We start from the raw sequence: 24,909 nt of genomic DNA on the forward strand, positions 1-24,909 counted from the left end.
TCACTCCTGGTGCTAGCGTCGCAGCTCATACGTCCCAAGGTTCAGGGTTGACCAACCGAAGATATGTATGCAGTATTATTTTCTTCCCACGTGGGTCCACGGGGGAAACGTATCTTCAACTGAAGGGGACAGTTGCAGTTCCCTTGCGCGCATGAAAGGGAGTATGCTCGTTGGAAGTTTCTCTATATATGTGCTACTCAAAAACGCGCGTTTTGCTAATCATTATTTGGCATGCTCAGTTATGTTCGTATGGTATGCCGACCACGTGCGTATATTTATGTTCATGCATTTTTTCGCGCCGCTGGTGAATACGCGCTTGTGCGAGGTGAGCCCTACAAGCCTTTGCAAACGAAGCGCTGTTAGCAAAAGCAGTAATCCTATTCGCGTCACTCGGATTTTATGCCTTACCTTGCAGGGAAGGAAGGGGATGTATTTGTATTCGTGCGAATGGAAAAGGCGTCCTTGCTATTTTTTTTCTTCTTTTTATTTTAAGTACCTTCTATTTAGCCTCCCCTTTTTTTTTTCTCTTTTTTTTTTGCTTTTTTTTTTTTTTTTTTTTTTTTTCCTTTTCAGTATTTTCTTCCTCTGTTTTGCGACGCCAGTCATTGTAATTCTCCTTGCACTGCGGGGACGGCGTGGGGGAGAGAAAACGTCCTAATAGAGTACACAATAGAAACGCGTCACGCCTTTGTTTTGGCCTCATCCGTGCAGTGCCCCCCGTTGTGTCAGTTTTTTTATATTTTCCATTTCATTTCATATGTATTTTTTTTTTCCCCCGCTGCAACAGTGTAGTCATCGCGAGGTGGGAGCTTAGCAGTCCTTTTGTAACCCCATGAGGAGAGCATCCCACTTGGTCGTTCAGCGCATGTTAGAACGTATTATTAGCCACTGTACCCGTTCTGTACCATTTGACGCGTTAATTAGTTTGGGGCAAAAATTACGCCGCTTAAGTTTACCCACATATCGCTTTGGCGGATTAACCAAATGTTTTCCCCAAGATAAGCAAGAATGTGCTTAATGAGAAGTATTTTTTTTTACATTCGAAAAACAGTACATGGTGAATTTATCACAAGGGGTGTGTTCACTGCTCTGCCTGGCAGTCCCAACGTCGCCATTATTGGAACGCCTGTGTGTGCAGAATGGACATTTATAAAAAAAGCTAGCATAATGATGGAGGGGTGAAAAAATGAAGAAGGGGGACATTTCCACGTAAACCGCTTTAGTGAACTACGCACCTTTTGATATAGAGAGGAAACCCGTAACGATGCTGAGCAGCTGTTGCGTTTTTTAACCAAGTTTGCTTCATTTGTTTGTAGAATTATATACGGTTTGCTCCCTCACGGGGAAGCCATTTTTGACTGCATGCGTGTATAAAATGTTACGGTTGAACAAAAGGGATGCATGTCTGGGACAGTGATGTCTTATCTGCAGAAAGGGGAAAAATCGTTTAATAAAAGAATTGCCACGTAAAAAGGTGTGCACAAGGGACGCACTTATCATTAATTCGAATGTACCTTCTCGGGTGTGTCCCTTTTACGCGTGGGCGGAAGGAAAAAAAAATATACATATATATATAAAATCCACTTGTTTGTATGCACTGGAAGTACAACCCCAGTGAGAAGGAAATCGCGTAGACAAAATAAACAACAGGGATGGAGCAGGAGTGCCGAACAGAGTTAACCTTCCGCATGCGCGTATGCCACAGACTATGCACTGTTCTACCCAACTTTTTACTGCACCTTCGTGAGGAAGGAATTCATCATTTGGACCTGGAAGGAGCGCCCCAGCTTGCCCCGCAGGTAATCCACATAGGACGTGTTAAAGGAATAGGACACTTTGTAAGAGTGGAGGAGTCCACTTTCATCTCCAATCAGGATGACTTCATTAAATTTGTTTACGCAAAGTTTACGCAGCTTCTTCTTCTTCGTTATGACTTCCGTGGTTATGGCTTTGTTTATATCCACGCTTAGGTCGTAAATGTGGAGGTGGCCATGGTTGTCTGAGCTGATGACCAGGAAGCAGGTCGACACTATGGGGCTCCAGCGAACGTCATACACGCACTGCAGGGGGGATAAAGGTGTGATGGTGAAACGATAACGTGGTGACTACTGACGGGATCGCAACTACATGTAGCATTTATCCTTGTCGTGGTTTTCCAGCTCACCTCCTTGATGTCCAGCACGAGGAGGGAACGTGAGCGCTCCTGATCCCATATGCGAATGGTCCAATCGTAGGACGCCGAAATGAAGATGCCGCGTTTGAACGGGTTATACGAAACGGCATTCACCGACATGGAGTGCTCATTGTAGAGACGCAGGTGGTTGTCTGAGAAGGTGCTGGAGTAGAGGTATATCTTCCCCGTAGTGGTCCCAATGAGAAAGAGGTTCTTCTGGAAGGGGTTAAAATCGATGCACGTGATCGATTGCGTCTGTACAAAGTTCAAGGCATCCTTAAAGTCGTCCTCCCAATCCTTTTTCAGCGTCAGCAATTTATCCCCTACAGTAAATTTGTTATTATACTTCCAACAGAACATATTTCCATCATAGGATATGGAATAGAAGGATTTATTTTTTTTGTCAAAAGAAATCTGTGAAATGATGTCTCTGTTATATATTTGTTTTATATTACTTTCAAATATGAGTCGTTCATTTTTTTTTTTTTTTAAATCATAAATGCATATGTTTCCATTGGACAGTCCAATGATGATGACGGAGTGGTTAACTGCTGACCACTCAATCGAATAAATGGGAAAATCTGTTTTCAAAACATGTTCTGGACTTTTCGTATTTTTAAACGTAAAGCAACATAATATTCCTGTATTTATTTTTATGTCATTATTTTTAAATGACATGGCAAATAAATCCTCATAAAAAGGATGGAATTTAATATCCGTAACAACTAATTGATTGAAAAAGGGGATTGAGAAAATCCACAATTTCGTTAGGATATTTTTATTCATTTTGTTTTTGTAACTTAAATAAATTTCCTCTTCATTATTCTTGTTGTATATTCTGTCCATCAGTTTTAATGTTTTCAAAAAACGTTTTTTTTGCAAAATCTTTTCATCACTTTTTTTTACTTTTCCATCTTTATAAATGAAGTTTAACTCGTTGTGTGTTTTTTCCTTCATGTCTTTGTAGTTAATAAAATATAGTTCATGTTTCCCACTGAAGGATTCTTTCTTTTTTTTTTTCCTCATCCCATGTTTGGTGAGACCCTGTTGTGTGTTGTTCTTTTCGCCAATTTTTACTCTCCCTTTGTGTGCCCCTTTCATATCTGTCTTTGTCTTTTCAAGGGGGTCCTCTCCGTTATTGGCTCCTCTCATTGTGCTTGTCTGCGTGCCGTCCTTCACATCATCATTCGGTTCTACGCCACCATTGGCGTCTTTATTTTGATCCTTCTTACGTACTTCTCCTGCTTCATCGTCCTCCCCGTTCATCTGTTTAACCTCCACATCATCATCGCCATTGCAGTTGTCATTTGCGTCGTCCACATCAGCATTACCATTAGCAGCATCCGTGTTGCCCTCATTCTGTTCAACCAAATGTTCGTAACTTTCAGGGTCGTCCTCCCCCTCCTCTACATCATACTCTCCAGTGTCTTCCCCCCCAGAGCTGTTCCAACTACCTTTGTCTGCACTACCAGTGTCGTCTTCACTGACCTCATCGGAGCCCTCATTACTGGAGCTATCTGATGAAAACAGAACCGTTGCAAGTTTCTCATCGTCGGAAAGATGCCCTGAACCCACGTCAGATGCTGCGTCCAATCCGAGGTCTCCATTTGAGTCGTACTTCTTCCCCCGGTCGTCTTCATTTTTTGCGTTTTCATTATATCTGTCTTTTTCCTATTCAGCAGAGGAGAAGTGCCAATTTGGAGTAGCCACGTTGTGAAAACGGTGGTGTTTAAATGCGAGGTGGATTATCTACCCCGCTTATGCTCCTTCATACCTTGTCTTCCTCGTTGGAGACCTTCTGAAACTCGTGCAAATACGCGTCGTAGATTATCGACTGGCAAACTGGGGTGGGAAGGCAGTTAGTGGCGATTAGTGGGAGTACGCAGATTAAGTCCCCACAAGGGGGGCGTTACGCTATGCGCACGCATGCATACACAGAAATGAACGCAGAAACAAAAATACACGTATTTGTGGGTGATTGCACGCATTGTCCAGTTCATCCCCGTGCGCAACGAACCCGTGTCGCAGATTTCGTTTATTTCCTGCGGCTCCGTCTTGGTCGCTTCGTCCCTAGGGGGAAATAAATGTGTGTGAATCGTTGGCCACTTAGAGATGGGTTTCTTATCGATGAGCCTGTGTATCATTCTTCCCAACGGTCGCCATTTTTGCGATTGGAGGGAAACTTACTTGAAGGAGACAGGGACCGTCTGTGCGTATCTATCGATATAATCGAAGCAGTTCTTGGGCTTATGATAGACGTAGTCTGCGGGTGGAGTTTGCAAGGTGAATCTGTTTCTTTCAATGCGGAAGGCGGTGCACCCCGCGGGTGAACAAAACATACTAGCAACACGAATACACAAACGGGAAGGCTCACCGTTGTCTTTCAAAACCGTGAAGGAATTAGCCTTTTCTATTTTCTTCTTCACCAGCTCTATCTGCTTCTTGCCCTCTTCACTGTCCCGTTGCACTAGGCATCTGAATTGGCGCGAAGAAGGAAAAAAAAAATACAATTTTGCCAATCCATCCATTCGGATGTGTGCTCATGATGAGTTCCCCCCTAAAGCGGTTATTCATCTGTTTGTTCATTTGTTTGTTCATTTGTTTGTTCATTTGTTTATTTTCCTTCCTCACGATTTCATGTCCAGGTGGAAGACGGTGTGGTCCACTTGATCCACCGACGTGAACTCCTCATTCGCAAAAGAAAACTCAACCAGGTTGGCGAATGCTCTTGGGTTTTTTGGGAACAGAAATCGAGTGAAAGTTTCGTTTTTCTGAAATTGGAGGATAAGACGAAATAGGCGTGTGGTTAACAGGGCAATCCGGGTGGTGCAACATATGGTGTTGTGGTCACACCTCCTGCTGCTTCTCCACAGGTACACACCTGTGGGTGCACTAACACATTTACGTATAGTGAAAACATACACCATTTTGAATGGACGCTTTCCTCTTTTCATTTTCCAGCCCATCGCCCTCCGCCCCCTTGGCCTCCCCCAGCACTGCCTGCAATTTTTTCTTCTTTTTTTTTTCCACTATGTTTGCCTTCATTTTGCTTCCGTATGGAGAAGGCTGAACCGCGTCTGCTGTTTAAACGGACGCGGAATAAGCTCTCTACGAGGAGGTCACTTGGTTAAAGGAAGATCCATCAATCACTTTTTACATTATTCGTCGCGAAGACTGCAGTTTAATTTTTTTTTTTTTTTTTCTATATTTCCCTTTTATGAGCAGTATGGAGGTTTACCTCCTTGTAATGTGCACAGACGGAGTGGTCTCTCTCTCTGAGACCATTCGATAGAAGCGCGTGGTTTCTTCTTTCCCCACCGCGTCGCGTCATAAGTATTGCTATTCTTAGCAGAGTCGCTGTGCTTAAATGGGTTCCCTTTTCACATAAGGGGCATTTCTCCTTGGGCGGAAAGCATAGGAAGAAAAAAAAAAAAAAAAAAAAAGAACATTGTCTTTTTTGCGCATTTTTGGCAAATTCCCGTGATCGTGGAACGCCCTTCCCTTTTTAATGAATACGAAGTATAACATAGTTTGGAGTGGGGTCGGAAAAACTTCCTGCGATGTGCACGTCGGTAGGTGCGCACGCCAGGGGGTCCATATCGATGCATCTGTACAAACGCATAATAAATGGGGAGTTATACAAAAAGGCACAAACTCCGGGTGGGTAATAAACTGTGCAGGGCATATGGAAGAACCTTTGTGAAAAATATAAGAGGGAAAAGGAGAAAAGAAGTTTAAAAAAAAAGAAAAAAAACATATCAAAGATAAACTTTTAAGAGAAAACTACAGGAAGGAACACCTAACGTAGACCACACAGAGATTTAATTAAGGGGCGCATTATTACGTATACACGTATGGATGACCCTCGTGTGTGTGTAGGGGAGTTTGGTCCCCTCTGGAAGAAAACCAAAACAGATGAGAAAAGCTCGCCACTAATTACAAAGAATCATCGTGTCGTCAAATTTTTTCTTATTTTTATACTTCTCCATCACCTTGTCCGAATTCCTCATAATCCGTTCATACTCTTTCTTCATGTCCACAATGTCAAAAATGTTGAAGTGGATTTTTTCTATTTCCTCGATTGGAGGGAAATTATTTTCTTCCTCTTCTTGCTTTTTCTTTTCTGCTTTTTCTTTCTTATTTTTTTTTTGTGGTTGGTTTTTCTTTTTCTCTTTCTCCGTTTTGGTTGATTTTTTTGCTTGAAGAAGGTCCGGGAATAGTTCCACTTTTTCGTTTTTCACTTCTTTTACTACTTTGGCCATGGCTGCTTCCTTCTGTTTGAGCACCGAGGGCACGAATTTTTTTTTGGGGGGTTCAACTTTGGGGTCCTTCTTAGGCTCTTCCTTCTTGGGTTCATCCTTCTTAGCTTCTTCCTTTTTGTCTTCATCCTTCTTATCTTCGTCCTTATTCGGCTCTTCCTTCTTCTTCTCTGCCTTTTTCTTTTCAGGCTTCTTCTTCGGCTCCTTGGCAGGCTTCTTCCCGCTGGCGTTGGCAGCACTCCATGCATTCACATTTTTCTTTTCTTCCAGGAACTTCTTCGTTTTATATTCTTGCATGTTTATTATCTTTATTTTGACGGCCTCTCCGTTTGCCCCTTCCGCGTTGTCCGCATTTTCATTGTCCTGTGCGGCAGCGCTTGCAGGCTTGGCGACACTCGTCGCCTTCAATAGGCTACTCAGGTTGAACATTTTGGCTAGCTTGTAGGTGTGGTGAACGGATTGCGAAAAGCGCTGTGCACAAATCGACCGGGAAACCTACGGATGTTCAGAAGTTGCTATGTTGGCTGTTAAACGTGTGAGTGAAGTTCACCACTTGTACTTCACGTTCAACTCTTCGTCAGGGGATTTACTTGCCTTTTTTAATTCCTCCCTAGGGGTACGCTGCTCCTATTTTGATCGGCCCCTTCGAAGCGGATTTCTTTCGCATTCGCCAGCAAGAACTGGTACACGCGGCGTATGATGCGACAGTATAGGCTGCAACAACTGGCGCGTGGGAGAAAAGTTTATACTTATGTGGATGCACGAAGAATAAAGGGGAACAAGTGTATACACGAGTAATGTATATGCATCCGTTCTACTTCATGCCTTACGCAAAGGGGAAAGAAAAACTTCCAATTCGGCATACCACAAAAGTTGGGTCTCCTTTTTTAGATAATCATAATGGGAAAAAAAAAAGGAGGGAAAACAACTTTGGGATAAAAATTTTGGCAATTTTTTTTGCCACGTTTAGTTGAACTCTGTTGCGCCTTTCCGTTTTTTTTTTTTTTTTTTTTTTTTTTTTTTTCCGGCTAGCTGCATACCTGGGGCGTCAATTTTTTCCGTGAATTTTTTTTTCGACATTATTTTAATATAAACGAGTCTCACGACGTTGGAAAATGTAAATAACTGAAGAACGTTTCTATGCGCATTGTATAACTATGCTATGCGTACGCATCATTTGTGGCCAAAAGTTGGGTTGGCCCATCATCCCTGGGTTAGCAAAACCAAACTGCCGTTGTTCCGTTAGGAAAATTGCGTAACATTGTACTGAGCAGTAGCGAGCTTTACCTGTGACGGTTTTTAACCGGATTAGGTAACAAGAACGTGTCAACAACGTGGCATCTTCGTTTTTGAGTATCACTTTGCGTTAGCCGCTGTTGTTGGCACATGGACGAGTGGTTGCCACTTCTACTTGGTAGCGTTGTTCTCCCCTTCTTGTGACCTCCAACATAATGAGCAAAGATAAGTGACACGCAACTACAGTTCCCCTGTAATAGATTCCCCATCGTTACAAGAATCACCAGAACGAAAGAACACGCGAATGAAGGCCTGCCATCGGCTGCCACATAACAGTTTGCCCGTTTTGCGAAATAAATGCGTAGGAGAAGAACGAGAAGTAGATATGAACATTTGCGACACCAATAAATGTAGGATGCGACGGTCATCGTTACCATAACATGGTGAACACGTATCAATTTTACCAGCACGTTGGAGGCACACGTACGTAGAAGCGCACTTGTGGACCCCCACCCCGAACGTAGACACATACCCATTTATGCATACGCACTTTTGAGTACCCCTGTTCTACCTCCCTTCCCTTAAAATGAACAAAAAGGAGAAAAAAAAGCTGCGGTACATGACCAAGGAGAAACAGTACTCCATCCAAGAAATTGAAAACATTGATGTAAAACGATACAACGAATTGTCTAGATTTTCCAAAAACAAAAATAAAAGAAATGCTCTCAAGGGAAAGGCATATGTGAAGAAATTAATTCTTCGTAAACAAAAAAAAGATGAAATAAAAAAAAAAAAATCTTTAAATATTCCTGTGGAGAAAAAAATCCCCAGGAGTATAGAACGGCTAGCCATTTTTGATGAAAATAAAATTAACGCGGAAAATGAAAAATTTTTATTGAATGAAAAATGTATAGACGAATTTAGTGATTATTTTAAACAGGGGAAAGAACCAAACATTGTTATAACGTCCATCAAAAGACCATCAAAAAACACCATTTTGTTTATGAAAGAATTGTCGATAACATTTCCTCACATTTTTTATGAACCAAGATTGGATCATTCAATTGAATTTCTCATGAGCAATTCTGTGCAGAATAACTTTTCCACTTTTATCTTAATCGAAGAGGGAATAGACAAACACCCTAAGTATATGTTCATATCTACTTTGCCAAACGGCCCCACGGCGAAATACTCCCTCACCAATGTTTTATATGCACATAAGAAGAAGACGGACATTGAAATAACGACCTTACCACCGGAGGTCTACATCACTAACTTTAACACCTTCATTGGGGAACGGATAAAGCGACAGCTCCACACCTTGGTTCCCTTCAAGCCTGCGTACAAATCGCAGAAGGTCGTCGTTTTTTACAACCAGCGAGACTTTATCTTTTTCCGGCACTTTAAGTAAGAATTCGCAGTGACCATTCGCCCGGGTGGCGCGGTTTGTGAAACTTTGTCAGCTTTTTCCCTATTTCCCTCGTTTCCTTTCTTTGTTCACCCTGCACATTGTGCTTCTTTCCCCCCTTTGCACCTGGACGTGCACCCGCAGGTACAACTTCCTCAACAAAAAGAAGTGCACGCTGAACGAAATTGGCCCGGCTTTCACCCTGCAGCTTCTTAGTCTTAAGGTAATTTTTCGCGTGCCAGGCGCGTTTGTTTTCTCCTGTGTAGCTACGTCGTTGCAAAGTTATGACCTTGTTTTGCTTTATTTTTCTGAACTGTTCATGTAGCTAATTTGTTCTTTTTTTTTTTTCTGAACTGTTCATATTTTTTCGGTTCATCTAGCTATTTTTCCCCTTCTTTGTTGCTTTTTTTTTTTTTTTTTTTTTTGGCTTACCTGCTGCACACACTCTGGCGCGTTGCATTTCTTTCCCTATTACCGCTTTACATTTTTTTGGCCTACATGTTACACGTATCCTCACACCTGGATCATTTTTTCCCCTTCACCTTTCTCTGATGACCTTTACAGGATGGGCTGATTAACGATAAGGAGAAAATGTACGAGTTTGTTCTGCGCCCAGATATGAAGGTTAACAGGAAGAAGATGTATTTGTAAATGCGTTACCTGCCTTTTGGTGACGTCCCACACCAGTGTGTTTGCCTCAATCCAGTCGCATTGGTTTGCCGATGGTTGCGCTGTATAGTGCGCTACCCAGCCTTTTGCACTTTTTTTTAAAAGAATTTTTTTTTTTACTGTTCAATTAATGTCGTTTTAAATGCATACCTTTTTTTATTTTTTGTGGCTTCCAATTTTATAAATCCATGTGGATCTCCCCACGTGCTGCATTCCTTTTTACATAAAATGTGCACGCAAGTGGTACGCATTATACGTATGTAATGTACATGGTAACCACATAGTGGAACATATTTGGTTGAAAAAACGTAAATTGCAAAAAATGTTTGAAAAAATCTTCCAAAGGGAGGGGGCTACGCAGAAGCAGCAGCAGTAGCGGAAGCAGCCATAATGTAAAAAGGGGGGTTACCTTAACAGTAGGGGGGGGCGGAGAAAAAAAAGAAAAAAAAATTAATAAATGGATTTGAGGAAACACCTCTCCTCCCTTTTCCTCCTAGTGTACCTAAAATGTTTCATATGCCATATTTGCTTTAATCCCAGGGTGGAAAATACCAACGGGAGCTGCTACTTGCCTAGCACATTTAAAAAGAGGCAGTACAAGCAAATGTCTAGTAAAACCTTTCGAAAGGGAAAAGATACAAAATTTCAACTAAGTCTGATTTTTAGAAAGCAAAAAGATCAGTCCATGATTAGGAGCATCCCTAGCCATGTGCGAAAGAGAAAGAAGAAGAAAAAAAAAAAGAAAAAAAAAACAGACGATGATGGCGATGCTGATGCAAAGGGCCAAAAGGGAAAAAAAAAAAAAGTAAACAAAAAGTTAATGAGAAGGAGGCTGCTCAAGTTTTACAAGTTGAAGAGGAAAAACGAGGGCACCGAGGAGGATGTTTTTTCCTACAAGGACAAGTACTCTGTTTTCGACTATGTTGAGGATAAGATCAGCGGGCGGGGAAGCGGTGGCACCGATGGAAGCGACGACAGCCATGACAGTAACGACAACGATGACAGCAACGACAACGATGACAGCAACGACAACGACAACGATGACAGCAACGACAACGATGACAGCAACGACAACGATGACAGCAACGACAGCGGTGTTAGCCAAGGGGGTGACGACAACCAGGACGATCTCCCCTCCACAGCACCCCTCGAGAAGCACGAAAAAGAAGAACATGAAGGAGAAGCGGAACTACACACCTACATGGATGATATTCAAGGGGAGGACTCACTCGAACAGGCTGATCCGGCTGACGGGCACGATAGGGCAGATGCACAAGATTCCCAACAGGACCAATCGGGCGAACAAGCAAACGCCACCACGGACGGAAAAAAAAAAAAAAAAAAAAAATTGAAAAAGCTAAAAAAGAACATGCACATAGGGAAATACAACAGAAAAATTTTTACCTACAAAAAAAAAGTATCCGTAGATGACGTACACGAATATGTCGAAAACAAACATCTGGGGGAAAAATACATCCTCGAGAAAGACACCCTAAAAAATGTTTTCGTGAATAAGCCTCTGTTCAATTTTTACAATTTTTACAACTTCTTTCAAATAGACCACGTCGAAAAGTACAATAAGGAAAAAGTCTTAAACTTAATTTACTACTACATTTATAAATACAAAAACAAAAACAAAGTACAAAGCCAAACAGAATATGAGCGTATGAAGACAGAGGATGTGGTAGAGACATACGAGAGAATTGCAGACGATAAGAAAAAAATGAAACACTATCTGGACTTCTACATAGACATGAATAACAACAGGTATTTATACATGAATATCGACAAGAATTACGCCTTGAAGAAAAAAGAGACGGATGCCTTCACCGTGAGCAACATTAACAAGGTCGATTCGATGCACATACACAATTACAAGGTGGTCTGGACCATTCGGAACGTGCAGGAGGTAGGCGCGTGGGAAAGCTTATCCGCAGTCATGCTTCATTATGCAGATCGAGCTTGTCCCTCAAAGCGTTGCACAAGTTGACTGGGTGTGCGTCACTCTCCCCTCTTTTTTTTCTCTTCTTAGAAACTGTTTTGGAGATTCCGTGAAATGGGAAACATTCCCCTGACAACCTCCGCCTTTTCCTTCGCGGGAAAGAAGTCGTTCAAGTTGAAGCTCTGGCTGGATGGTCACAAGTCCGCCAAGAAGGGGTAACCATCTATTGAGGGTGTTTGCTACGGAAAGCTAATCACAGTTTTGTTCGATTATAATTTTGTTTCGAGAGTGTGTTCTCCTTATGTGATTTCATCCTGTGTGCAGCATTGGGCATGCGTGCTCCTTCACCGGCATGTGACTTAACCCGTATGTGGCATCTTCCCCACAGTTAAGTAAACATATACCTATCTACAACTTACATTTCTTCTTTCCCCTTTTTTTCCTTTTGCCCATTTCAGCTACGTGAGCGTCGGCCTGAAGCAACTAGAAAACTACGGGCTGCTGGAGGAGTACATTTGCTTCTCCCTTGGCGGAGTCACGAGGGGTCCATTCCAATACATGTCAAGAGAATACTACCAGGGCTGCTACAACTTTTGTAAGTTTGATGAGCTGGACGTAAAAGACGACGAATTGCAGTTAAGTTTATTTGTATACGATGGGATTGTCTAGGGGTGGGGACAGATCATCATTCGATGGAGGGATGTTACGCGGCATTACCGTCTCATGGATCGGATCAACGCTGAACCCTTGACACCTTTACCATTGCTCTTCATTTGAACGACCAACCTTTGCATCTACGACCGCGTGTCAGTTTGTAATTTTGTTTTACCCTTCTTGTGTGTCGGCAGTTGGGTGGGTGCACCTGCCTCCCCAATAGTTCATATCCCAGTTGGCCTTCCTCCCATTTTCTTCGCATTTTTTTTTTTTTTTTGTTAACACGCAAGGTGAGCACCCTCTGCGTATACTTCTTCCCCATCGAACATTTAGCATGTGCATGGTAACATGCGCGTCTTAATAACCAGCGTTTTAATTTTCCATACCATGTTGTTCTTTGCCTTTTTGACTGCACGGTCCAGGTTTTTTTAGTCTATAACTTTTTTCCTTTTTTTGGGTTTCTTCTCCTCGAAGAGATCTGAGCTGCTGGAAGAGTCGTCCATGTATTGCGGATCACCGTCGGAGATGTCTCCTTCCCCAGGGTTATCCATCTCCTCCTTGTCAGTTGCCTCATTCGGGTTGGCGCTTCCTTTATTAAAAGAAAATTCCTCATCGTCGTCATCCCCCTCCTGTTGATCATCTCCCTTTTGTGGATGCGTTTCTCCCTCTTCCTGTGGGGCGTCCTTTCCTTCTCCCCTCAGGGTGGTCATTCCCGTCCCCCGTTCGGTCATGTGGTAGGTGAGTTCGCTAACATCTCTGAGCAGTTCCTCATGTAGACTTTCCTGACTCTTCAGTTTTTTCATTTCCAAAATTTTTTTCCTCTTTTTATCTTCGTAAATTTTTTTCTGTAAATTTATTTTCTTCTGGTTATACATTTTTTTCTGCCTGACCATGCTGGGCACACTGCTTTCAATGTATGGCTTTATTTTCTCCTCGAATTTTTTGTAGGTGTTGATTAGGTACTTCCTGCTGGCCAAATGCTCGATGTCTTTCCTCCTTACTTCGACGATGAGATCGCCTTCTTTGTAGTAGTTGTGTTGTTCATCTGGGGGGGTTAGGAAAAAATGGGATGGTCAATTGGGTGGTGAATATGGGTATGCACAACCGTTAAACGGGTAAACCGTTGAACGGGCAAATTGTTAAACTTCCCAATCTGTCTGGCTTACCCGAAGCGAGGAGCTCCGCAGACGTGGAGAGCCGCTTAAACCGCAGAATCGTGTGGATGGCGCGGAAGGAGAAGCAGATCAAGTCGCCCATGAGCAGAACATCCGTCAACTCCACGTAATCTGAACTGAGATACTTTGAAACAAACGAATCAATACAAATGATCAGAATATTCAGAATAGACAAATCATGAGACCACTTAACGTATGCACTGTATAGCAGAAGAATGGCATCCTCAAACTTTTCAATTAAGTGTAAAAAATTCGCATAACAGAGAAAAAACTGCTTGTCGTTTATGCCATTCTTTAAGCTTAAATTGAAGAACAAATTTAATTTTTTTAAAAATAATTTATTTTTCATCTCATGGTTTGTTCTCATCAGGTGGTTAAACATGTGTAGGACAAGGTTTCTTAACGCCGACTGGCAGTAGAAGGTTTGCTTCTCATTCGAGTCGATTAACAACTGGAAGGCTTCGCTGGACAGATCATACTTGTGGTTAACGCTGAGCAGGATGGATATTAGGCTGGACACGAAAAAGTTATTCCTCTCTCTCCCTAGCAAACTTATTTGAGTGTATATTTCATTTACCAGCTGATTTTTTTCTTCCTTACTTTTTCCCCTTTTAAGTTTACAAAACTTGATGATGACCAAATACGTATTAATCAAAACGTCGTCTTTCAGGTGTTCATTTTTTTTTAGCTTCTCCAAGGCGTATATACAATAATCGTAGTGCTTCCTGGCCACGTGTATGTAAGCCTTTTGCAGTAAGAGGTTTACTGACTTTGGATTTGTCTGCAACCCCTTGTCTATCACCTCCTTCGCTTTAGAGAATTTCCTCATTTGTATGTAAACGTTTGCTAACCTAACGAAGGCACCTTCATACGTCTTATACAACTGTGTATACAATTTGTATGTCTGTATGGAGGAGTCTTTATAGCCAAGGTACTCTTCCAAGACGGCGCTGTTAAAGCATATGGTTAGGTAGATCCTCTTTAGGTAGTTAATTATTTCCCTGTATCGCTGTCTGTTGCTTCTTTTTATGTATACATGATTGGGAAGCTTCTCTCCTTCACTCAATATAGTTTGCCTGATCTGTCCGATTCTGTGGTTGCGAAGCATGACGTCCAGGTGGTACAGCTTTATTGCGTTTCGACGCACAGTGCGGTGGAGGAGGTCCTTCTTCTCTTTGACCTCTTCGCCAGGCGCAATTCCTGTAATGACGTCCTCACAGGGGGACCCGCTCCCATTCCGTTTGGACTTCTTGTTCGTACTCCCCGGGGTCGTTGCGCTGCGCTTTCGAGGGTTGTTCCTTTCGGTGGAAATTGTCTCCTTAGGGGGGTCAATTCCATGTTCTTCCCTATCCCGCAACAGTCGTGCATCGGAAGCCCTGCCGCAAAAGGTATAAGAGTAGTACCTAGAGAAGCGCTTCACCTTGAGGAAGATTTCCCTCTTCAGCAACTCCATTAACTCCACACTGCGTTCTTTCTCATCGCAAAAGAAAAGAGAGATGATATAATTATTAATCAGTTCGTAGGATATTTTGCTAGGTTTATTTCTTTGTCTGAAAAAAGACCTAACTTCTTCCACTTCGTTGAGCTCCTTATTGTAGTCCACCATCCCCTCATGGTTATACTTGGTTATCAGCAGTTCACGTATTTTTATTCTCATCAGTTTGGTGTCCAAATCGTTATGGAACAAATAACTGTTCTTTTCCAGAACGTCAATCAGATGTTGCAACATCCGTAGGACAACTTTCATGGAACTGTCATTCTGGTTGCTCTTCATATATTTGCTTCGAACTGCAACGTGTGTTCGTTTGTCTTTGTCGCACATCTTCGTGTCGTCCCCCTGGGTGGTATTCTTAATGGCATGAGAGGGTTGCTCAGCCGCCACGTTGGTGCCCCCATGGGGACGTGCACGATTACTGCTTCCCTCCCACAGGAGGTTAAAATTTAAAAATAAATTTGCCGTGTGGAGGAAGAAAAAAACATACAATTTGACAAAATAGGCATTTCTACCCTTTTGAAAAAAAAACAAAATGTTCTTCTTAGCTTTACTGTACTTCTTCAGATGGATCAAACAGATTGTACGATAATACCTGCTGACTTGGTTGCCATAAATTTGAAAGCTCTTGTAGTAGTACTTGAGGGCCCTCCTTGTATTCCCCACAATGTGATGGTAATACATACCAATGAGGAAGTAATACTTGGAAAGGCATTTCTTATTAACATAACTAAAGTGTACCTTCTCCTTCATCAGTTTTAAAAGGAGAACAGATTTTTTATCTCCCTGCATTAGCCATATTTCGCACAGATCCAGGTACAGATAGATCATCCTCTCAGACAGGTGCACATGCTCATGGTCCTTTTTCAGGTAGCCACTTTCATTGTTTGCCATCTCAATCGATTCGTCGTACTCGTATATGTCATTCTTTTCGATGTGATAAGAGGAGTTCTCTTTCATCAGGATGTTTTCTACCCCCTTTGAATATTTCACTATACCGCGTCTTAAATAATCGTAGTAACGTACCAGCGTTAGGTTAATGATCTCCTTCATGGGAATTTTTCGGAGATCGTTTTTGTCGAAACCAGGGGGGAGGGACTCCAAATGGGAGAATTGCTCCTCCTTGACTTGGGGGAGGTCTCCATATCCAACCCCCCAATGGATCCCTTCCTTCACAAAGTCGTTACACTGCGCGATTTTTCCCAAGTAGTTCATCAGGAGGAGCCACCCGTTGGTTAAGTACGCCTGGGGGTGTCCATCAAGTTTTATCGCTTCAGTTAAGCAGAAGGAGGCCGTGCTCCACTCCTTCTTCTTCACGTAGCAGATACCTATTATGTATTTTATTATTGCCTTGAGGCTTCTAATGGTGGTTAGCAGATTCTTTAACCGAATGCACTTATAGAGGTGCTCTTCCCCTGCTGTATGGTCCCTTCCACTAAACGATCCAATGTTTTCTGCACGCTTATCAGTATTGTCATTCCCCCCTTTTTCACGACTCATAAATTTGGACAGCCAGGTTGTTGCTCCCTTCTCCGTGTTGGGAGATTTTTCCCCCACAGGGTCTAACAACCCCTGATAAGTAGCAACAATGGCCTTTAAAAAATTCTCCAAATTTATAAGCCTTATCAGAACGTTGGAGGAAAACTCAATGCAGAGATCCAACTTATACGTCAGACATAAAGAGAGGGACAAATAAATCGAGGCAACAAAATCGTACTTGTTCTTCTTAACCAGTTGGGTTAATATGGATATGCTCTCCATTAAATAATTCAACGGATTAATGTATTCACTTTTTATCTTCTCCTCTGACGGTTGCTTCTCATAATCATCGTTGTCTCCATCGCTGGGGGAAGTTTTCGGCCTTACGAAGTAGTTGGCGCCCCTCTTCCGGTCATACTTGTTTAGCAGGTACAGGTACATATTAACGTTGTAAATGCCTTTAGCTAAATGTGGGGATAGGTAATCGTAGCTCGCCCATGGAATTGACCCCTGTTTTTTACTTGACATCCCGCCATGCATGTCCACTTCCACCCCCCTTAGGAGGACGTCACTCCTCCTCCTCTCAATCTGATTAATTAAATTTTCCAGCTTTATTTTCAACTCATCTTCTTTGCTTACATTTTTCGTATTCATTATTTTTTCCAAGTGGTATAGCAGCAGGAGGGTGTAAAAATTCGACCCGTCTTTCGAGGCGTCCCTCTCGTCCGTCTCTTCCTTCCCCTCTTTGTCATCATTTTTGGTGAGATAAAAAATCTCCCCCTCCTTGGTTAGGTCCAAAAAGAGCTTGTAGTAATTTTTCTTGTAGTAGATTAGACTGACTTCTATCCAGCTATGCACATGCACCTGTTCATCCTTTAAAATATTTTTTATGAGGAGGTAATTCTCATCGTTTATGTCCTCTTCCTTAATACCGATCGGTCGGTTCTTCCCTTGCAGGTAAATCATTTTGGGGGCGACCGGCGGAGGGGCAGGAACGGAGTGGTTCTTCACTAATCAGCCATTAAGAAGGGGGAGCACACACTTGCATCAATGGAGCAGCTAAAAAGTGAGGTAACGGAGTGGACTCTCCTATTGCTTGTACACTTGGCGAGAACATGAATAGGATAACACCCCTCACATTCGCACGGCATTCTCCACCCTGCAGCCTCGTCGCTTTTATATATCCTGTGCTCAGTTGCGATACGAGAAGAAACAAGAGTTAGGCACGTACATATGGGAAGAGCGGGCAACGGTGGTGGCCTACCCTGCTCTGCCTTTTCACACGCTTCTGCCGGTTTGGCTCCCTAGCTCCATCAACACTTTGTCATTGCGATCTATGTATGCCCCGTGTATAAGCTACAGAACTGGCAAAACCTAAAGGAGCGACTTCAACAACTTGTCATTTCTTAGGCCATTTATAATTACCCCTTTTAGGGTAGAGCCTGAGGGCAGTTAAAAGCACTGGAGAGAAAAACACTCGAAGGGATGATTCACCCCAGGGGAATCACTCGACGGAAAATCTTCACGGGAAGATCATGGCAGAGTGATCCATTTTAATTTCTTCCTCCTGTTATCCCTTCCTTTCCTACCCTATACTCCTTGTAAAAAAAAAAGAATTCTTCAAGGAGGAGTTGTATGTTGCGTGTATGACCCGGTTGGCTCGAACGCGCCGCATCAGCAACTGCACGGAGGGAGGTGACAGCCAGGGAAGGTAACGCACAACAGAAGGAAAAAAAAAAAAAAAAAAAAAAGGCGTAAAATTCGGGAAAAGGTATGAAAAGAAGAAAGGATCTCACATGAAAGGTTAGCAATCATACGTGAAAACAAAAATGGAGAGGTGAAATGGGAAATTTTTCGCAAAGCTAATGATAAAAATAATCCCCCAAAACTAAAAACGCTCATCATTCTTGGCATCCCCTTCTTTTCCCCAGAGGAGATTAAAAAATGGTTCCCTACAATTCGTTGCAAAACTGTTTGCTTTATGAAAAAGTTGGCACATTTTGAAGGCATACATATATGAGCAACTGCTTTTCGCCGTCTCCTCCCCCTCTATAATTGCTCATATAGAAAATGAAAAAATCGACGGCGTAAGGAAATGGGCCAGGGTGACTTCTGTTAGATTTGTGCGAGCAGGGAAAAGCAGCTTGCTGGCAAATGAACACCCGATGTGGGAATAAAAAACAGAGAAAAAGAAAAAAAAATTCATCGAGATGCATAGACAAATGGGATGACATTTGCATACACATACATATGTATGTATCCCCACGCACGCGTCCACAAATATAATCAGAGGGGGGGTAACCCTGCAAAGATTCCCCGGCAGCAACTTCCAAAGCTAAACGGGGGAGACTGAACTCGCTGTACCCGTGACGCATCATATTTGTTGATGCAACGGATGTGCCGGAAAAAACGGGAAAAAAGATGGGTTTCTGTTCCTACTAAATCCCTACCTATACCCCTGCGAGAGTTTTTTTCTAATTGTAAAACTTTCGAAACTTCATTTTGACCAAATCAGAGTAGAAGCTCTCCTTCTGGTTCCTACTCCACACATGTAGGTTCAGATTTTTTTTCATTTCCCGAAGAAGGCTCTTTTTTTTCGTGTCGCTAGATTTGTTTGCAGGATTCTCATCCTTACGTGCAGCTAAACCACCTTCCCGTTGACAGCCTGAAAAAGATCTGACCCTTTCTAACAGCTGTAAATATTTCACGTACAAATTAGCGGCATGGTCGAAGTCGATGTAAATAGCTTTCTTACAGACGAAGTCTGGAAATAGACGAGTGTTTAAAATGAAATCCTTATGCTTAAAGAATATATATGCGAGGTTTTTTTTTTTTTTTCTTTTTTCCTGTCTCACTTCTCCTTCTGGAGCTTCTCCCTTCCTCCTTATTACCATTTCAACAAAACTCTCCAAAAGGCTCATACGATGATTTAAAAAACTGACATATGCCGTTTCGTAAAATTTATAAAAAGAGTGATGGTTAACCCAGTGTACATTATTGTTTATGTCTTGGATTATCTCGTTGCATTTTTGAAAGGAACTTAAGTTTGCATTTCTCTTCAGTATGCTCACCACGTTGTACTTACTGGGGTGACGACTCCTCCAGAAGTATGTCCCATACAAGCAGCTGCTACATGCAAAGTGGTTTCTACTTCTGTCCAAGTAAAGGTTCTTCCTGTTTATGCTCTTAGAATAGTGCACGTGTTGCCGCTTTACCTTTCTCACCTTTGCATTTTCAAGTATGTCCATGAAGAGGGTATTTTCTAAAAATAATCCCAACGTGTGTGTGTAATCATATTCCTCTTTGGCTAGCACATGGTCGGAAAAAATAATGTTACCTACCCCCTGCTTAACTTTGTTGTATATATGTCCCTTCACATTCTCATCGGTGTTCCTGCGATCGACCAAATAGACGTTGTCCAGAATGTTCTTTTTTTCGCAGTCGGACAGACATCTCAGTTTTGGCAACAATATATACACAAAGTAGTGAAAGTAAAAGTAGCTGATTTGGCTGGTGGAAAAATGGATGACTAGGTTTTTTCTCTTCCTCTTCTTTCTATTCTCACTTACTTTCCTCTTGTTCGTGTAATGCGATTTTTCCCAGTTGCTAAAAAAAGGATCTCCCCTGATGGATCTTTTTTTAAAGAAGTTTTCCTTATTACGCAGGCTTAAAAGCACGTACGCGAATACGCGGCTGAAGTGGTGGCTTCCTTTCAGGTGTTCCTTGTAAATGGTTATCATGCTTGGGGGAAGGGGAGTCGCCTTAACTGTTTAATTGCTTCACATATTTTGACTTCTCTTTTTGCTGCTTCTCTGTCACCTCTTAGCGCAAGTTATGCTAACTTCAAGCGTCGCTGCTTTGTTCTGCTTGTGTGGGCACGCACATTCCTTCTTCGCTTCTCCCAAATAGTTGTAGTTCCCCATTTTTCAGATTTTTCCTTCGGTTAAGGTGACCCTCCTCTGTGCCAGGCGTTCCCCGTTCAGTTAAAGATGCCGCAACGTCAAATAGGAGCGGGCAGAACTATTTCACACCACGGAAGATGCCTCAAATAATGATAACAAAAATGGTAACTGCTAAGTTGCGAGAATATACACCTATTTATGTTCCTTTAAAACAAAAATGGGAAAAGCTAGCTGGAAAAAAAAAAAAAATATGAACAACCAAAATAAATCCTACATAAAAAAAAAAAATATACATAAAGGTGCAAAAAAGCCAATTTAGAAAAAAAAAATATGAATAGTTCATAAAAAAAAAATTGGAACCATTTTAATTTTGCCATCACACACGTTTTGGCATAATCCCACATAAAGATGAATGTATCCCACTTTTTGCAATCGCAGGATGATACCATAGTTTATTACAAAATTTAGCCTTCACAGGTTTAGGCGCTTTTTTTCCAACACACACTTTGCGTAAACAAAAATGAGAAACATCATGTTGGAAGGCAGCTTCACCCTTTTGCTGTCCCTTTTTTTGTGTGCAAAAAATGCAGGGAGTTTAAAACACCCCCAAGGCACTCTCCTATTCGTGCACAACAGCTCTGACCTTTTCCAAAATGACACCCTTAGCGTGTTGCGAAACAAGACGAATATACAGAATAAAAAAAAAATTTCGCGCTTCAAAATACGTTCGTCGGAGGAGAAACAGAAGGATGGGGGGCTACACTACGATTTAACCCCTGAAAATGTGGAAAAGGTTTTAAATTTAATTCGACCAAAGTTGCAAATAGATAACGGCGATGTCGAATTGGTAGACATAAAAAACAACGATTTGTATATTAAATTGTTGGGGAACTGCGTCACCTGCAGCTCCAACAGCGTCACAGTGTCGCAAGTTATAAAGAAGACACTAAAAATGTACATACGGAATGAAAAAAATGAAGAGCCAAACGTGATCATCACCAATTTTGACGAAATAAGTGAGGAAAATATATACGGCTGCTTGAGCGATCTGAAACCGTACTTTGATTTTCTGAGTAAGTGTCACACGGGAGGGGGCACGTCCCCTTGGTGTTATTCCTTCGGGGAGGGGGAGTTTTTCAAAAGACGAGGCGCTTCGTATTCCATCAGTTAAACTCCCTCACCCCTCAAAAGGGCAAAACAAAGTGCTCTTTAACCGTGAAGTGTACATAGTGCGCATAATGCAAAAACATAGCACTCCCCCAATGAACATCTACTCCTTCCCCCCGCAGAGGTGAAGGTAGTAATCACGGACCTCATGAAGAACAAGGAAAATATCAACAACTCCGTTTCGTTGGTTTTTAAAAAGGTTGACCCGGGCGGAGGCAGCGACGCGGATGGGGAAGCCGGCCTAAATGCAGACCCCTACGAGGAGCCAGTCAAAATACCCTTCAGCGTGAAGAGCGAAATAACGGAACGGCTGAAGCAGAAGTTCCCCACGCTCGTCGTCAACTTTGAGAATTAAATCAGCACCATCTTTTCATGTGTAGCGCCTGTCTGGGCGTTTTAGTTTCACCTCCAGTTGGGTGGATTTTCATTTTTTTTAAGTATCCTTTGGGGAGAACTACGGGGGAGAGTGCCACAAAAAAAAAAAAAAAAAAGAAAACACACACACACCATAGCATAGCATGGTACCGTGCAGTAACGTTACGAACGCCTGGCCCAGACACGGAGCACTCCCAAGCCCGCTACACCGTTATATGCTCAGGCGGCCAACTACGAAACTTGACCCGCTTATGCTTCAAGTGCAGCAAATCCGAATCGAAGTACTTCTCCTGGTAAAGCTCCCCCTGGTGTTGTTGCTTCTGTACACCACGCTCTGATTGGAAAACTTCCAAAACACGGACCAGTTGCGATTCCTTCTGTTCCTCTGTCAATGTATCCCAAAAGCACTTATGAATATTAACAACGTTAAAATTGAGCTTTTTAAAAATCCGGTTTTTTAACGATATGGTTCCACTGACCAGTGGTCTGTTAAAACCAATAGGGTGGAAGTAGTCATACTCTATGCATAAGTTTAGAGGCTTATAAAAATGGGACGTAAAAAAACAATGCTGCTCATCTATCTTCCGGCCAACAGATAAATTAATGAAGAAATTTTTTAACTGTAACTTTTGTATAATGTTTTCCATTTCGAGCTGCATCTTTTCTGACCCCTGATTCTGGGCAGTTATCAAAATATTATCTAGCCATTTTAGATGTAAATATTCTTGAATGAAATAGGGTACGCTCTCCTTTATGATCCTTTCGTTGCTCGGTTTTTCAACGTCACAACAGTAGAGGGTCATGTAAAGGTAGTATTGAATCCACCCACTTTCTGCTATATTTTCCTTAGTTAATCCATCGCATGCATTTTTTAAAATTTCTGGCAAAAAAGTGGTATACCCGTTTGGCATAATATGATCCTTGAGGGGAAATTCATACATGTTGTTTACGACGATAACGTAGGCTAACAATGACCAGCAGAAATTAGTCATGTCCCCTTTCGCTTCATCCTTCCGGTTGTATATATTGGTGAGTATCTTTTCTATTAAGTTGTAGCCTCTAGAGAGGTTGTCGTGGGAGCCGAATTGAACTTCCTGGTTTGTTAGTCCTAGGTAGGACAAACAGAAGCTCATCATAGACAACGTTGGTACGCGGAACTTGTCCAGATCCATTTCTATGAGTTCCAAAATAGTTGGGAGGAGATAATAGCATCTATAGTCTAGACAGGACATTGCGTATAGCAATCTGGGGCAGTGCCTCGCTTTTATTCTCTCCTTCCTTTCGATTAAATCGTACACCAGAAATTTGAATAACTTCAGCTCGTGAATGGCTTCCTTATCCTTGACGCTCCAGAAGGAGTTAAATCCAAACACGTTGGCTAGCTGGCAGAAGCACCTCACTAGCCAGTTGTAATTAGGGTAATCCTCCTTCTCGATGTAGTCCTTGTACAGCCTAGTTTTGTTGGATGAAAGGGGGAAGAAGCGATGTAATTATACTATATACTACGCGTGTTTTCGCCACTTTTATTGTTGCGCATCTAGGTGGGAAGATCCCACTTGTACACTTATAAACATTCAGGAAGGGGAGAACGCACCGTAGTATGGACCGTGGGTTCGAGTAGCACTTATCCAGCTTTTCAAAATACGAAGATACGAAATTTTCCGGGGGAACAAAATCGAAAAGGTCAATTTTTTTTTTTTTCGTTTTGTCATAGTACTCCTTGGTTAGGAAGGAGTTCTTGATAAGGGACTCCGTTGCGATGCCTTGCCTTTTCCGCCTGAACGGTCCCTCACCCGCCTCCTTCACGAAGTGATACGTCTGTAAGGGGTAAACACTGTGCAACGTCCGAGCAGTGCTTATCGCTTTCTTCACCACTTGCTTCTTCATTTTGGGCAGATGGTATCCTAACGGGGGACGGTCCTCGTGCAGGCTTATACACCCAAGCGGGTCTTACTTATTGTAGCTGTTCACTAACGCGCAGGAAACTGCTACGCGAATGCAACACACCACGTATGTGGCACACCCTGGGCCATTTTCCTCACTCGTCCAAATGACTCACCTGCGGAGGAGGAATAACCCGTGCATGCATTAGGAGTGTTTCCTGCCTAGCGATATGCGAACATACGCGAGTTATTACTACACAGGGCCATTTCCCCCTCGTTCCCGGTGCCACATGAAAGGCCTACCGTTTTGGGAGGCTAACCTATTTGGCGGTAGCCCTGATGGGAAGGCATAGCCTACTACAGTGCCAACATGTGTGAAAAGAAAAAAAAAAAAAACTAAACAGGTAGAAGCGCGGACGGCCGGAAAACAGAAAAATGGAGAGTCCCTACAGACTTTAATAAAATATGTAAACACCTAAATACACCGCGGAACATTTATTATTTTATTTATTTTTTTTTTTCTCGCAGAATGGGAGATTCAATCCGTGCGTGGTTGGGTTCCCCCCTTGAGTGCATAACCCCAATCGGTATTGCCGTTCCAGGCTTTGTGCAGGGGCTGCTTGGTATGCGCCGCAGTGGATATTTCCACCATTTGGCTGCTTCGCTTATTTTGCCACCCGGCCATTTTTTTCCACTCCGCGTTGTCCCTCGTTAGATTGACTTACCTTGCGCTGGAATTATTGATTCAGGCTGAGCGAACAACGCTGTATAGCTTCCGCCAATTTGGAACCACGTTACTTTGCTACCTGTATTTTTGCGACTCCCAATTTGGGGGATGAAAACACAGCGGTGGTGGATCTACCGGCTGAGACTTTTTTCCCATTTTGACAACATTCTTTTTTTTTCCTTTAACTTTATATTTTAATCCGCAAAAGTGACTTTTTTTTTTTTTTTTTTACAAACATATGAAACCGTATAATTTTATCTGTGAAGTCACTAATTCGTTTCTTATTTAAATACTTCATTAACGTTGTTGCCTGTTTTGTGACTTTCTGCAAAAATGCTTTGTTCATCTGTCCTCCGCAGGGCCAGTCT

General features: G+C 42.3%; 8 protein-coding genes across 8 annotated transcripts; 3 read left to right on the top strand and 5 right to left on the bottom strand.

Moving 5' to 3' along the window:
• Window positions 1-1,730: 1,730 nt before the first annotated feature.
• Window positions 1,731-5,511, bottom strand: PCOAH_00016990 (Uncharacterized protein; the record flags this gene model as incomplete). Its single annotated transcript, XM_020058508.1, has 8 exons — window positions 1,731-2,060; window positions 2,165-3,844; window positions 3,948-4,015; window positions 4,191-4,243; window positions 4,361-4,436; window positions 4,548-4,648; window positions 4,805-4,944; window positions 5,096-5,511. 8 exons carry the CDS (start codon window positions 5,216-5,218, stop codon window positions 1,731-1,733), a joined length of 2,571 nt encoding a protein of 856 aa, XP_019914015.1.
• A 594-nt stretch (window positions 5,512-6,105) lies between these two features.
• Window positions 6,106-6,861, bottom strand: PCOAH_00017000 (Uncharacterized protein; the record flags this gene model as incomplete). Its single annotated transcript, XM_020058509.1, has 1 exon — window positions 6,106-6,861. The coding sequence occupies one exon, from the start codon at window positions 6,859-6,861 to the stop codon at window positions 6,106-6,108; it is 756 nt and encodes a 251-aa protein (XP_019914184.1).
• Window positions 6,862-8,254: 1,393 nt separating this feature from the next.
• PCOAH_00017010 (Uncharacterized protein) lies at window positions 8,255-9,727 on the top strand (the record flags this gene model as incomplete). The annotated part of the gene is made up of 3 exons (XM_020058510.1): window positions 8,255-9,075; window positions 9,221-9,299; window positions 9,641-9,727. The coding sequence occupies 3 exons, from the start codon at window positions 8,255-8,257 to the stop codon at window positions 9,725-9,727; spliced, it is 987 nt and encodes a 328-aa protein (XP_019914291.1).
• A 475-nt stretch (window positions 9,728-10,202) lies between these two features.
• On the top strand, window positions 10,203-12,356 carry PCOAH_00017020 (Uncharacterized protein; the record flags this gene model as incomplete). Its single annotated transcript, XM_020058511.1, has 3 exons — window positions 10,203-11,654; window positions 11,778-11,902; window positions 12,146-12,356. The coding sequence occupies 3 exons, from the start codon at window positions 10,203-10,205 to the stop codon at window positions 12,354-12,356; spliced, it is 1,788 nt and encodes a 595-aa protein (XP_019914010.1).
• A 413-nt stretch (window positions 12,357-12,769) lies between these two features.
• Window positions 12,770-17,453, bottom strand: PCOAH_00017030 (Uncharacterized protein; the record flags this gene model as incomplete). Its single annotated transcript, XM_020058512.1, has 2 exons — window positions 12,770-13,386; window positions 13,508-17,453. 2 exons carry the CDS (start codon window positions 17,451-17,453, stop codon window positions 12,770-12,772), a joined length of 4,563 nt encoding a protein of 1,520 aa, XP_019914124.1.
• Window positions 17,454-18,961: 1,508 nt separating this feature from the next.
• On the bottom strand, window positions 18,962-20,227 carry PCOAH_00017040 (Uncharacterized protein; the record flags this gene model as incomplete). Its single annotated transcript, XM_020058513.1, has 1 exon — window positions 18,962-20,227. One exon carries the CDS (start codon window positions 20,225-20,227, stop codon window positions 18,962-18,964), a length of 1,266 nt encoding a protein of 421 aa, XP_019914228.1.
• A 682-nt stretch (window positions 20,228-20,909) lies between these two features.
• Window positions 20,910-21,911, top strand: PCOAH_00017050 (NifU-like protein; the record flags this gene model as incomplete). The annotated part of the gene is made up of 2 exons (XM_020058514.1): window positions 20,910-21,462; window positions 21,679-21,911. The coding sequence occupies 2 exons, from the start codon at window positions 20,910-20,912 to the stop codon at window positions 21,909-21,911; spliced, it is 786 nt and encodes a 261-aa protein (XP_019913946.1).
• A 223-nt stretch (window positions 21,912-22,134) lies between these two features.
• On the bottom strand, window positions 22,135-23,818 carry PCOAH_00017060 (Uncharacterized protein; the record flags this gene model as incomplete). The annotated part of the gene is made up of 2 exons (XM_020058515.1): window positions 22,135-23,383; window positions 23,526-23,818. The coding sequence occupies 2 exons, from the start codon at window positions 23,816-23,818 to the stop codon at window positions 22,135-22,137; spliced, it is 1,542 nt and encodes a 513-aa protein (XP_019914058.1).
• Between the last annotated feature and the right edge of the window lie 1,091 nt (window positions 23,819-24,909).

The sequence above is a fragment of the Plasmodium coatneyi genome, chromosome 7 (genome assembly GCF_001680005.1).
Source record: "Plasmodium coatneyi strain Hackeri chromosome 7, complete sequence".
Lineage (NCBI taxonomy): Eukaryota > Apicomplexa > Aconoidasida > Haemosporida > Plasmodiidae > Plasmodium > Plasmodium coatneyi.